Raw genomic sequence first — 12,940 nt, forward strand, 5'->3', positions numbered from 1 at the left:
TGTGTGTGCACAGGGTGTGGAGAACAAAGTTAGAACCCCATGTGGGAAAGGCTTCCACTCAGATGTACATGGGCCAGGCCTTAGCCTCTGATTATGATTTCCTAACAGGCACTGTCCAGCTGCCTCTCCCTTCACTCTTAGGCTCTTACTGTCCTCAGGCTTTCCTGAGTGTTCCTGAGCCTACCTGTTCTTCCTTCCCAGCCCCCATCCTCCTAGCCTCATGCCATCCAGCATGACATTCCTGTGTCCCGACCTCTGCCCTGTCTATCCCTTTGACTTTCCCCAAGGTTTGTGCCACTGTCTCCTCTCTCCTCTGTGTCTTTCTTCCCTCATCAATGACCTCCATCTCTTCCTTGACCAATCCTTCTAAATTTTCACATCTGTTGGTCCTGCTGGTTCTTCATCTGCCCCTCACCCTCTCCCCAGGGCCTCTACCCCCTCGACACTGATGGATAACTTTGGGGTGTTAAGCTCTGAATTCGTTCAGGCAAAATTCTCAATTTTGCTTGCGTTCTTTTCCCTCTGGGTTATGTAAACAGTAATTCTCCCCAGATGGAACTATTTTCCTCGCTTCAAGGCAGCTGGGAAGGGGGCTCAGGCAGGGCTGGGAGGAATGCAGGGTCCACAGGGATCCTCAGCAGGGTGGAGGCTGACTGAGGCCCCATCTGCCATCTTTGTCTACAGGTGCCAGCTCTGCTGTGGTCATGCCCATTGTCTTCGTCCTCTTGCTTCTCCTTACCCAGGCCACCTCAGATCCATGCTATGACCCAGGAGGGCGCCCTCGCTTCTGCCTCCCACCAGTGACCCAGTTGGCTGGCAGGGTAATAGCCCCCTGTCCTCAGACCTGTGCTCCCCCTGCAGCCAGCCCTGGCCCTACCTGCAATGGTAGTCTGACACTGGACCTGGATGGCTCCTTCCTCTTGACATCTGTCACCCTGAGATTCTGTACCCCAGGGCCTCCAGCCTTGGTTCTTTCTGCTGCCTGGGCCATTGGAGGCCCCTGGAGGCCACTATGGCGCAGGCCTGCCTGGCCTGGAGCTCTGGGAGGTCCTGAGAGGGTAACCTTTCGCTCCCCACCAGGACCCAAGGCCAAGACACTGGTCAGCCACCTCCGTGTGGAGTTTGGGGGTCAGGCAGGGCTGGTGACCACTGGGGTAAGAGGCCGATGCCAGTGCCATGGCCATGCAGCCCGCTGTGCTGCCCAGGCCCAGCCCCCACGCTGCCGCTGCCGCCACCACACTACTGGCCCAGGATGTGAGAGTTGCCGCCCATCCCATCGAGACTGGCCGTGGCGCCCTGCCACACCGCAGCGCCCTCATGAGTGCTTGCGTAAGTCATGGGCACTGCCCCCACCCTTGCCACTATTTGGTCCCCTGGGACTACATGCAATTGGCCCCTTGTCCCAAAGCATGCAGAATGTTCTCTTTCCCCTCAGAACTGCTTTTCTTTGCTAGTCCTCACATTGTGCTGTGACCTGGTTCCCTTTCCTTATTCACCAAACATGTCAGACACTTCCACCCCACAGACAGACACCCATACCCCCCCCACACACAAAGAAAACCTTGTGTCAGGAACTCCACCCACCAGATGTGACCACATGATACCAGTGGCAGTCCTGAGAGAACATATACCAGGGCCTGGTGAGGCACTGGGCTTGGGCAAGGGTATGAGCAGATACATTTCCTGACTTCTGGGAGACATGGCATAGGAATATTTAATCATATAGCATTCTGATGGACCATCAGCTGCTAGCCCACTGTCTGGATGGAGAGACTAGGCTACAATTTACTTACACAAAGTCACATAGGTACCAGGTCTGACCATGGACCCTTCCTCCGAGCTCCCAAGGATGCTGTCATAATAGGTGCCCCTAGACACTATCAGGGGCAGCTTCAGCAGACGGCCTTGGCCCTATTTCAGCTCTTTCGCTCACAGGCCTTTCTGTGCCTGTTTTCTTGTCCTCTGAAGCACAATCCTTAAGGCTGCAGAGAAGCTAGTGAGCCAGAGTGCCCCAAAACCCGAGGAGCACAACTCTGTCCCTCACTTTTGAGAACCTGCTATGACACCTATGATACCATTCCCTGGCAGGAAGGAGAGCCTGGCAGGAACACAGAGCTCAGGTGACTTGGGGACTTGTCTTCCTAAATGCCATCATCCCTAGGACCCACTGTGGTCTCTCTTCTTCCAGCCACACTGTCAGCACTGTTTCCACCTCTGTTGCCTTCGGGTCTGAGGGTAATTAACACACTGGCAGACAGATGAAGACAGACACACACATTCCTCAGCCTTCTGCCCTCCACCACCCTAGGGACCACCAGGGGAGACTTACATGTCCTGAGGCCGGGGCAGGCTCCATTTTGGGCTTGGACAGGGCCTGGGTGCTAGGGAAGCTGCGCCCCTGGGTATAATCATAGCTATCCGAGTTAAGACAAGTGCAGCCATGGGGACCTGGATAAGAGGCAGTAACACATCATATGGCTTTACAGTAAGGGGGCTTGACTGTCCCCTACCCGCCAGGTTGTTTCAGAAGGGGAAGTGAGAGTGAGGCACAGCCATTACTCTGGGTCAGAAAGGAGCTCTCTACCCAGAGGTCCTGGAATAGCACTGCCACGTGGAGCCATCTAAGCCCTTGAGAGACTGCCTCACAGGACAGCGAGCAACAGGGGCTCAGGGGGAGGAGTGTAATTTTCTCGTGAACATACAGCTACCTCTACCACATCACTCCTCTGCTCTGCCCCAGGGAGCTGCCAGCCCAGGCTCAGTCCCTAAGTCCAGGTCTTTTCATAGAGTGACAATGTACTCTGATTTAACATCTCTCTGGAATTCCTGCTACACATACAGAACCCTGGACCTAGTGATGGCGAATTAGACCTTGATTTATGTGGGTGGGTTTTTTGTTGTTTGTCTTTTTTTAAAGACTTATTATGTACACAGTGTTCTGTCTGCATGTCTGTCTGCAGGCCAGAAGAGGGCATCAGATCTCATTATAGATGGTTTTTGAGCCACCATGCGGGTACTGGGAATTGAACTCAGGACCTCTGGAAAGGCAGCCAGTACTCTTAACCTCTGAGCCATCTCTTCAGCCCCACTCCCCATCCCCCCTTTTGACAGTGTTTTACTATGAGGCCCTGGCTGCTTGGAACTCAATATAAAGGGCAAGATGGCCTCAAACTCATAGAGATCCACCTGCCTTTGCCTCCTAAGTGCTGAGATTAAAGGCGTGCCTTCCATGCCCAGTAATTTTTGTGGTTAAGAACTAGCCAGTCTTGGTAGGGCTTTACTATATTACCTGTATTCTGGAGATGGAAGGAGTAAGACCATAAGTTCTGGGCCAGCTTGCGCTTCATAAGGCCAATTTTTCCTACAACCAACCAACAAAATATATGAAAAGTTTCCTACTGTTTCTGATCAGCAGTGGGGTGTAGGAAGCATGAGGTCCTGTGCTCACCGAGAAGCACTAGGGAAACCAAGAAGGTTAAGCATCCTCCCCAGCCCCTTATCTTGTTGTTTTTTTCTCAGGCTATAGAGTCTATCTTTGTGGAAGATGTTACTCTTTGTGGAAGAGTTTTGATGCAGTCATGTCTTAAGTTTTGTTACACACACAGGATTGAGTTAATAATTATCACCAGGAAACTTTACCAAATTATGCTGTGCTTAACTATGCCTAAAATAAACAACCAGCTCCCAAGTCATGTTGAACTGAAGGCTTTCTTGCCTCCTGTGTATTGTTCACTCTGCTAGCTATGGCGGCCACACAGACCCCTGCAGTGGGGTTTGACAGCTACTGTCTTCAAGAATCTGAAAATACTGCCAGGAAAAACACACATGGCCAACAAATCTGTGGGCTCTGTGGGAGCCTCAGGACACAAGCTCCTTCCTGGCTGTGCTGAGTCAAGCAGGTGACTTCATCCCTGTGTCTCACGGGACGGTGATGTCCAAGACGATACACACTCAGTACACAGTGCATGGCAGCCCCGGGCTTCGGGCATGCTCTCTGCTGGGTTCTGGGTTACGCATGTTTACCTTAATCTCCTTGGATGTAAACACAGCAGATGTCATCCTGCAGTCAGTGGGGTTGAGCTACAGGAGAAAAGCAGGGATTCCCTAACTCAGGGCATTCTTTCAGCACTATGACCTCTCAAGAGGGTCACCCATTAACTGGTGCAATGCCACACTTAGGTATGAGAATTAAGATATCCTGGGAATTAGCCAAAGGCAGTCTCTAAAACCAAAGACCTACATTCTTTCCTGCAAACAGGATGGCAGGGAGAAAGGTGGGGATGGGAGACAGCCCTGGCCTAATGTGCCTGTATGACAGTTTCTGACATCGTCTTGTCCCCAGCCTGCTCCTGCAACCAGCATGCCCGACGATGCCGATTCAACTCCGAGCTATTCAGGTTGTCAGGTGGCCGTAGTGGGGGTGTGTGTGAGCGGTGCCGCCACCACACAGCTGGGCGGCACTGTCACTACTGCCAGCCAGGGTTCTGGAGGGACCCAAGCCAGCCCATCACTAGTCACAAGGCATGCAGGGGTGAGTGTGGCCTGAAGCCAAGCCAAAGGGGAAAGGACACAGAGCTAGGATTCTATATTGACAGGTACAGAGGTGGGTGTGAGGGAGGAGGCTACAGTCTAGACTCTCAGGTTTGGGGAATGATTTTGTAGGGAGCCTATTGATCCCAAATATCTCATTCCTTTTGTCATGAAGCCTGCCAGTGCCACCCAATTGGAGCCACAGGAGGGATGTGCAACCAGACCAGTGGCCAATGCTCTTGCAAATTAGGGGTCACGGGCCTCACATGCAGTCACTGTGGTCCTGGGTACCAGCAGAGCCGCTCACCCAGGATGCCCTGCCAACGTAAGTCCCACAGCACTTGATGTGGTAAGTCCTGAACTGAGATAGAAGATAACGGTCCAGGTTTCTGCAAACAACTGCAGTGTGGCTTTGGCTTTTGGGTGACAGTGGGCGAATTCTGATATCTCAGAAAATGTGGGTCTGAACTACACTACAGCCTCTTTAATCTTGGGAAGAAGAAGGCTGAGGTTTTGGACTCCTTGTTCTTATGAGGAAAGCATAAAGGATGGCTGTAGCCTTGGGAGTTGGCATGCCCTGGATTCCTAATGGTGACTCTTAGAGTTTAAATAATTTAATTTTTTTTATTTTATTTGCATTGGTGTTTTTCGGGCATGTATGTCTGTGTGAGGGTATCAGACGTATAGTTTCAGACAGTTGGGAGCTGCCATGTGGGTGCTGGGAATTGAACCTGCGTCCTCTGGAAGAGCAATCAGTGCTCTTAACCACTGAACCATCTCTCCAGTCCCAACTCCTAGAGTTTAAATAGACTTTTTCCTCTGGTCTGACAGGAATTCAAGAGGCAACAACTGCCCTGGCTACTACCCCTATTTCATCTCGATCTGGTAAGAGGCTGGCACAGGCACTCCAGAAAGCAAAAGGGATCTGGGATGGGCTGATTGGGTCCACAGGGTACCCAGCCCTCCTTTTTTGTTATTTATTTGTTTTGTTTTATTTTGAGACAGGGTTTCTCTGGGTAGCCCTAGTGGAACTTGGTCTGTAAACCAGGTTAGCCTTGAATTCATAGATTGGCCTGCCTTTGATTCCTGAGTGCTGGGAATAAAGGCGTCTGCCACCATGCCTGATCTCTAGCCCTTCTTGAGGGTGCAGACAGTCCAGCTGTATTAGGAAATGGGGTGGGGAGATGGGCTGTGGCCATGGAACCCACTGCAGAAAGCCTGACCCTCTCCAGACCCACAGTGTCAAAACTACTGCAATGTTTCGGACACCAGAGTACACATGAACCTTCAGAGGTACTGCCAGCAGGATTATGGTAAGTGATGGAGAAAAAGGGGCCTGCCTTCTCCCTGCCCTTCCATTTCCTAAGGACGTTAGGTCCTAAAGGACTCTTCCTTGCCAGGATGTGCTGGAACTGAAAACAGCTGTGGGGACAGTGAGGACGAACCCCCTACCTCCTTGTGTCTCTGTGTCCCCCATCCTCTTGCACTGGCAGTTTTATTCTGTCCTTCAGTCTGACATCACAGAGTGCTGGAAGGAGAAGAGGCGTCTGGATGAATAGAAGGGCCCTTGTTCTATCCTGCCTTCCATCCAGTCTCAGATCTGAGGCTTTGTCTCCCTCCCCATCAGGGCATGCCAGCCCCCAATCCCATGAGCTCAGCTTTCACTCAGGAGTCAGGCCTAGCTCCAAGACAGGAACCAATCCCAGTCTCTTTCTTCTGTACAGGGCCATCAGCCACCTTCAGGGTCACAAGTCTCTGAGGTAGAGCTTCTCCCACCCTCTTCTCAGGGGTATTGACCCCCACAGATCTGGCTTCTTAGTCAGAGTCCAGCCCCCAGGTCTGGCTGACCCTCCCCTGTCATAGCACCGATTCATACTAGCAAAATCTTAACCAACTCTCAGGCCTTAGCTCTCAATTCATCCTTTGGACCCCAATTCACCCCAGAGCCTTTCTGGCAAGACCCATGTCCCCTGAGGCCTCCATTGCTGGGAACCTTCTCACTGTTATACTTAGCTGGGCATGGTGGTGCAGGCTCAAAACCTCCAGTTCCCAGGAGGCTGGTGCAGAAGGATTGCAGTGAGTTCTGGATTACTTTAGGCTACAGAATAAGTTCTAGATCAGCCTCAACATTTTAGTGAGTCCTTGTTGCCAGAGCAGTAACAACCCTGGAATCCTAAGGCTACTGTTGATAGTAACAGGATCCCAAAAGTTCTAGCCAGCATTACTGGAAGCTCTTAGGAAACTCCCTGCCTGACCTCTTGAGCATCATCCTGAACCTCCACCACAAACCTGCAACCCTAGTTCACATGTTCTTCCTAATTACAATTTTGGGCACCCCTCTGCAACTCACATGGCCCTTACCACCATGATCCTGGACTTCCCACCTCCTCACTTCAGATTCCACCATCCTTAAGATCCACCAACTTTGATCACACACTCAGACCAGTCGTTCTTAACCTTCCTAATGCTGCGACCCTTTAACACAGTTCCTCATGTTCGAGTGAACCCCAACGACAAAATTATTTCGTTGCTACTTCATAACTGTAACTTTGCTACTATTAAGAATCGTAACATAAATAGCTGTGGTTTCCAAGGGTCTTAGGCGACCCTTGTGAAAGGATCATTTGACCCCAGCGGGGTCGAGCCTCCACAGATTGAGAACTGCTAATCTAGCCCTGCCTGTCCCTTCCCACTGCCACACTATAGGGTCTTCTCTATCAGGCCTGTCCTCACTCCTCAGGGACAGCCTCCTACTTGTCTGATATGGTGTCTTCACAGTTCTGCATGCACAGGTTAAGGAGTCCTCCCAGGTTTCAGCGTCTGAGGCTGTGGGTCCTGAGTGGTGGCGGCTGGCCCTGTACGTGCTGGCCGTGTACAAGCAGCGCGCACGGCCTGTGCGCCGCGGTGGCCAGGAGGCCTGGGTGCCCGGCGCGGACCTGTCCTGCGGCTGCCTGCGCCTGCGCCCGGGTGCTGAGTACCTACTGCTGGGCAGCGCTGCGGACAACACGGACCCTGTACGCCTTATCCTGGACCGCCACGGCCTCGCGCTGCCCTGGAGGCCACACTGGGCCCGGCCGCTGCGGAGGTTACAACAGAAGGAGCTCGGTGGCGCCTGCCGAGGCCTGCTGCCTGGGGCGCAGCGGCTAAACTGAGCCTGACCTGACTGCAAGGTGTGAGTCAGCAGAGCTCTCGGCCTCCACGTGCCACTGTGGAGCCAATCAGAAGCTGCGGCGCTCGTGACACCATTGCGCACGCACGTGCTTCTGCTACACGTGAGCGTGAGCGACTTTTAGCAAAAGGCGGAAAGCCACAAGCAGGCCTTTGGCCGGTGAGCCTAAAGGTTATTTGTCACAATAAAACCTCATGTCCTGTGGAATTATGTCTACAGACCCCTGATCCCTGTTGGGAGAGGCTTCAGGGGGCCAATGAAGAAGGCCTTGAGTATAAATTTGTCAAGTTGAAGTTCTAAGTGAGTTGTCTGAGAAAATGGCCAATGCACTTGGAAAGGACTACAGTGGAGTCACTGGGTGCTAGTTAGATTTGTGTTGCTTGATGATTAACCAAAAGACAATAGGCTAGGTATGGCTGGGAAGGCAAGATATTTGACAAATTTATATACCCAGAAAGTTTGCCATTTAGATACTTTAGGGTTTTTTTTGTTTTGTTTTGTTTTTTGTTTTGTTTTGTTTTGTTTTTCGAGACAGGGTTTCTCTGTGGCTTTAGAGGCCGTCCTGGAACTAGCTCTTGTAGACCAGGCTGGTCTCGAACTCACATAGATCCACCTGCCTCTGCCTCTGCCTCCCGATTGCTGGGATTAAAGGCGTGCACCACCACCGCCTGGCAATACTTTAGTATTCTGATGGACCTCAAGATAGTCTCTTTGGGGAAAAAAAGGAACTTTGAATATCACCTGGTCTTCAAATATGGTATAGAGCCATGGTGGCACACATCTCAGCACTTAGGAGGAGGAGGATTATCTAACAAGTGCTGTTTGAAGATAAAACCAATTTATCTACACTAAGGGTTTGGCACAGGCCTGGCCCAGAACAAGCACCCTATGAGTTTACTGTTATTTGAATACCCAGAGGCCTCCTGGCTCTGAGTGCTCTGTTAGGGAGGACCTTGCTGGGATCTCAAAGTAGTGGGCATTGAGGCCAGGGATAGAGAGTTAAGATCACAGGGGTTGTGGGAACCCTTGGAGCTGCTGAAGCTCTGGCTGTGCCACCTCCCACCCAAGAGCCTGGATGTAGGAGATAAAAGCCCAGAGCAGGGTTAGCCTCATGTGTTCCTGGTGACTCAAACTTTGTTTCTAGCAGCCAAAACAAATCGCTGTGAAATTCACATCTGTGCCACTTGCCCACCAGGCCCTTCCCACCCCTCCCTCAAGGCGCCAGCCCTGCCTGTCTGTACACAGTAATGGAGGCTGCACAGGTGGCCACCAGACCTCAAAGGAGGCCCCATCCACCTCAGAGCATAGCCAGCTGACTTCATTGTGGGGGTGGGGAATCTCCTGAAGTCCAGCTTTGTTCTATTAGGAATTTCCCTAGAAGAAAGGAGAGAAAGGGAGCTACAAATGAAGGGGGCAGTTTCTGTAAAGATCCAGAAACTGGCCTGGGGTTGTAGCTCAACTCAGATTGCTTGCCTGGCATGCATGAGGCTCTGGGTTTGGTTCCCCTCACCCCACTGTAAACCAGGTGTGTGGTAAATGCCTATCATCCTAGCATTGAAGAGTTACAAAGTAGAAAGATGAGAGTTCATTCTCAGCTACATAATGAATTAAAGGCCAGCCTGGGCTACATGAAACCCTGTCTCAAAAACAACAGTTAAATTCCAGAGGTTAAAGGCCTAATACAAAAGATAGATTCCAAGCCAGGTATGGTGCACACCTGTAATCTCAGCGCTTGGAAGACTGAGGCAGGGTGAGATGGAGCTGGAATTTGAGGCCAGTCTGGACTATACAGTAAGGCTTTGTCTCAAAAAACTATTTTTTCACTGTAAACTATATGGCTTAAGAAAACAGGCATTAGCCTGGTAGTGGTGCATGCCTTTAACCCCAGCACTTGGGAGACAAAGGCAGGTGACTCTCTATGAGGCTAGCCTGGTCTGCAGAGTGAGTTCCAGGACAGCCAGGTCTATACAGTAAAAATCCTGTCTCAAAAAGTGGTGGGGGGGGGAGAAAGAAAGAAAACAGGGGTGGTGGTAGCAAGCAGATCTCTGTGAGTTAAAGATGAGCCTGGGCTACAAAGTGAGTTCCAGGACAGCCAAGGCTGTTACACAGAGAAACCCTGTCTTGAAAAACCAAAACCAAACAAAAAGCTGGTATTTGCTTGGTGTTGGTGGTGCACATCCTTAATCCCAGAACTTATCGGGCAGAGGCAGGCAGATCTCTGTGAGTTCAAGGCCAACCTGGTCTACAGAGCAAGTTCTAGGACAGTCAAGGCTGTTCCATAGTGAAAACCTGTGTTGAAAACCAAACCCTGAAAAACAATAAAAACAGGCATTTGTCGTCCTGCATTCTAGAGTTAATTTTTGTTTTGTCGTTTCTTTTTTTTTTTAACGATATGATTTCTCTGAGTAGTCCTGGCTGTCCTGGAACCAGTTCTGTAGATCAGGCTGGCCTCAAACTCAGAGGTCTTCCTGCCTCTGCCTCCTGAGTGCAGGATTAAAGGTGTGCACCACATTGCCATATTGTAGAGTTTAAAAGTCAGAGTGTTGGTAGGACCATACTAAGAAGGTGTTAGAGAGGGTCATCCCTTCCTCTTCCAGACTCTGGGGCTACCTGTGGCCCTTTGCTTGTGGCCATGTAATTCTCATCGCTGCCTCTGTCTTCATAGGCTTCTGTCCCTACTCGTCCTGTTTTGGTTATTAAGGGCACCTGTTCTTTGATGTAAGCCATCATAATAATGAAGGGTGATATGTCAAATAATACTCAGGAGGTGCAGGACTGTCCTCCTAGCCAGGTGGAACACTGAGGCAGGAGGATGGGAAGTCCAAGGCCCGCCTGAGCTACGTAGAGAGAAACTGTCTCAAAAGAAAAATTTACAAAAGAGCTAGAGATGTACCTTATCTGTAGAATGCTAGTCTAGAATCCCCCAGTTAGGGTCTAGGGGCAGCAGTAGAGCACCTGCCTAAAATCCTGCAGTGAGGGGCTGTGGGTGTGGCTCAGCTGTAGAGTGCTTACCTAGCATACATAAAGCCTCAGGTTCAATCCTCGATGATGGGGAAAACAAGCAAACAAACAACACCTTAATCACACAAACAAGACCCCTTTGTCAGATAAAGCCCACTCCTAGGCTCCAGAGTATGTCTCATTTTAGCAGCAGAGTGAACACTAGTCAGTCCACTAAGGTAGGTGTCACCCTTTCTGGCTCCTCACTCCACCTGTGGAATGGGGCTGATGCTGCCCCACATTATGGGCAGCTTCAAGGCAGAGAGAAGCCTGCACAGCTAGATCTTTCTGCCAGCGTCCCCACTTCTAGTATGTTTTCTCTGCTTGCTCCCTATGCCCTGTTCTACTCTTTCTTTTGTTTTGTTTCTTGAGACATTTTCCAACTCACCAAATCTACTGCCTGCCTCCCTCCGTCCTAGAGGTTCTCTTCAAGTCATTTGGTCTGTGACTGGGCCTCTCCTCTGCTTGAGTATCTAACTGTCCCTGGTATGTGACTCCAGGTCTGTTTCTATTTCTCTGCCCTTTTATACCTACCTGGTGTCTTTACAAATCTTAGAATCTCCATCCTTTTTGTTTCTATTCTGTCCCTTGGTGTCTGTCTCATCGTACGTCTATGCATCCGTTTGACTCTGTCTAGTCTCTGTCCTTGCCTGCCCACCCCGCTCCATTAATCCCATGGATGGGCCTCCCTGTTTCTATCTCTAATGTATTTCTTTTTTCTTTTTCTTTTTTGTTTGTTTGTTTGTTTTTTCAAGATACGGTTTCTCTATTTAGCCCCAGCTGTCCTGGAACTTACTTGTAGACCAGGCTGGCCTCGAACGCAGAGATCTACCTGCCTCTGCCTCCTGATTGTTGGGATTAAAAGCATGCACCATCGCCCCGTGCCCCTCCCCCACCCCCAGCTTCTAATGTTATGTCTTAGTGGCTGCCTCTTTCCACCTCTGTGTCCTTCTGTGACTCATTCTTGTTCTCTGTGGGCTGTTAGTTATTTTGACAAGGTCTTACTGTGTAGCCTAGGATGGCTTTAACTCCTCAGCCTCCTCAGTGCTGGGATCACAAGAGGAAATCATCATGCTTGGTCTCCTTTCCTTTCCTGGTATCATGCTTTTCAGTGCCTGAGCCCATGTCTCTCTCTGACACTCTCTCTCTCTCTCTCTCTCTCTCTCTCTCTCTGTGTGTGTGTGTGTGTGTGGTGTGTGTATGTGTCTGTCTGTCTCTCTGTCTCTCCTTTCTGCATGGCATCTTGCTCGTTTTTTTGTTTGTTTTGTTTTTTTCTCTTTAAGCCTGTCTCTCTGTGTCTCTGTGACGCTAATGTGTCTCTGTACTTGTCTCTCCTTCCTTCCTGGTTCTGACATGAAGTCTCTGTGTCTATTTCTCTGTTTCTCCCTCCTACCTGACATCCCCCCCCAACACCCTGTCCCTTCTCCCCAGCCTCAGCTGGGCTCCAGTCTTCTCACCCTCCCAGTCCCCCAAGCCTCTGCTTCCCCCTCTCGGCCAGCGGTCTTTCTGCACTCCAGGTCTCCAATCATCATGCTTGGTCTCCTTTCCTTTCCTGGTATCATGCTTTTCAGTGCCTGAGCCCATGTCTCTCTCTGACACTCTCTCTCTCTCTCTCTCTCTCTCTCTCTCTCTCTCTCTGTGTGTGTGTGTGTGTGTGGTGTGTGTATGTGTCTGTCTGTCTCTCTGTCTCTCCTTTCTGCATGGCATCTTGCTCGTTTTTTTGTTTGTTTTGTTTTTTTCTCTTTAAGCCTGTCTCTCTGTGTCTCTGTGACGCTAATGTGTCTCTGTACTTGTCTCTCCTTCCTTCCTGGTTCTGACATGAAGTCTCTGTGTCTATTTCTCTGTTTCTCCCTCCTACCTGACATCCCCCCCCCAACACCCTGTCCCTTCTCCCCAGCCTCAGCTGGGCTCCAGTCTTCTCACCCTCCCAGTCCCCCAAGCCTCTGCTTCCCCCTCTCGGCCAGCGGTCTTTCTGCACTCCAGGTCTCCAGTGCCCTGTCCATTCTGGCCTTGGCACCTAGAGCAGGGGTCCTCGGGCTCTCTCAGCTTCACTGCACCTCCCTTCCCAGGGTTGGGCTCAGGGGTGCGGCCCTTTCTATTGCGGAGGTCCCCAGGCAAACATCAGATCAGTGGGAGCAAGCGGGTGGGGAAGAGGGAAGCAGGACCAGAGGTGATGGAGGTGGGGGTAGGGAGGGAGCGAGGAAAGAGGAGGAGGAGATGGAAAGAGGGAGAGGCAGCACA

At 50.9% G+C, this 12,940-nt stretch overlaps 1 protein-coding gene across 1 annotated transcript; it reads left to right on the plus strand.

The window, feature by feature from the left end:
- Positions 1-704: 704 nt before the first annotated feature.
- Positions 705-7,682, plus strand: Ntn5 (netrin 5). The gene is made up of 6 exons (XM_035447111.1): positions 705-1,329; positions 4,343-4,531; positions 4,706-4,855; positions 5,362-5,415; positions 5,763-5,843; positions 7,309-7,682. The coding sequence occupies exons 1-6, from the start codon at positions 705-707 to the stop codon at positions 7,680-7,682; spliced, it is 1,473 nt and encodes a 490-aa protein (XP_035303002.1).
- The last annotated feature ends 5,258 nt before the right edge of the window (positions 7,683-12,940 follow it).

This window comes from Cricetulus griseus, chromosome 6 (assembly GCF_003668045.3).
Source record: "Cricetulus griseus strain 17A/GY chromosome 6, alternate assembly CriGri-PICRH-1.0, whole genome shotgun sequence".
Lineage (NCBI taxonomy): Eukaryota > Metazoa > Chordata > Mammalia > Rodentia > Cricetidae > Cricetulus > Cricetulus griseus.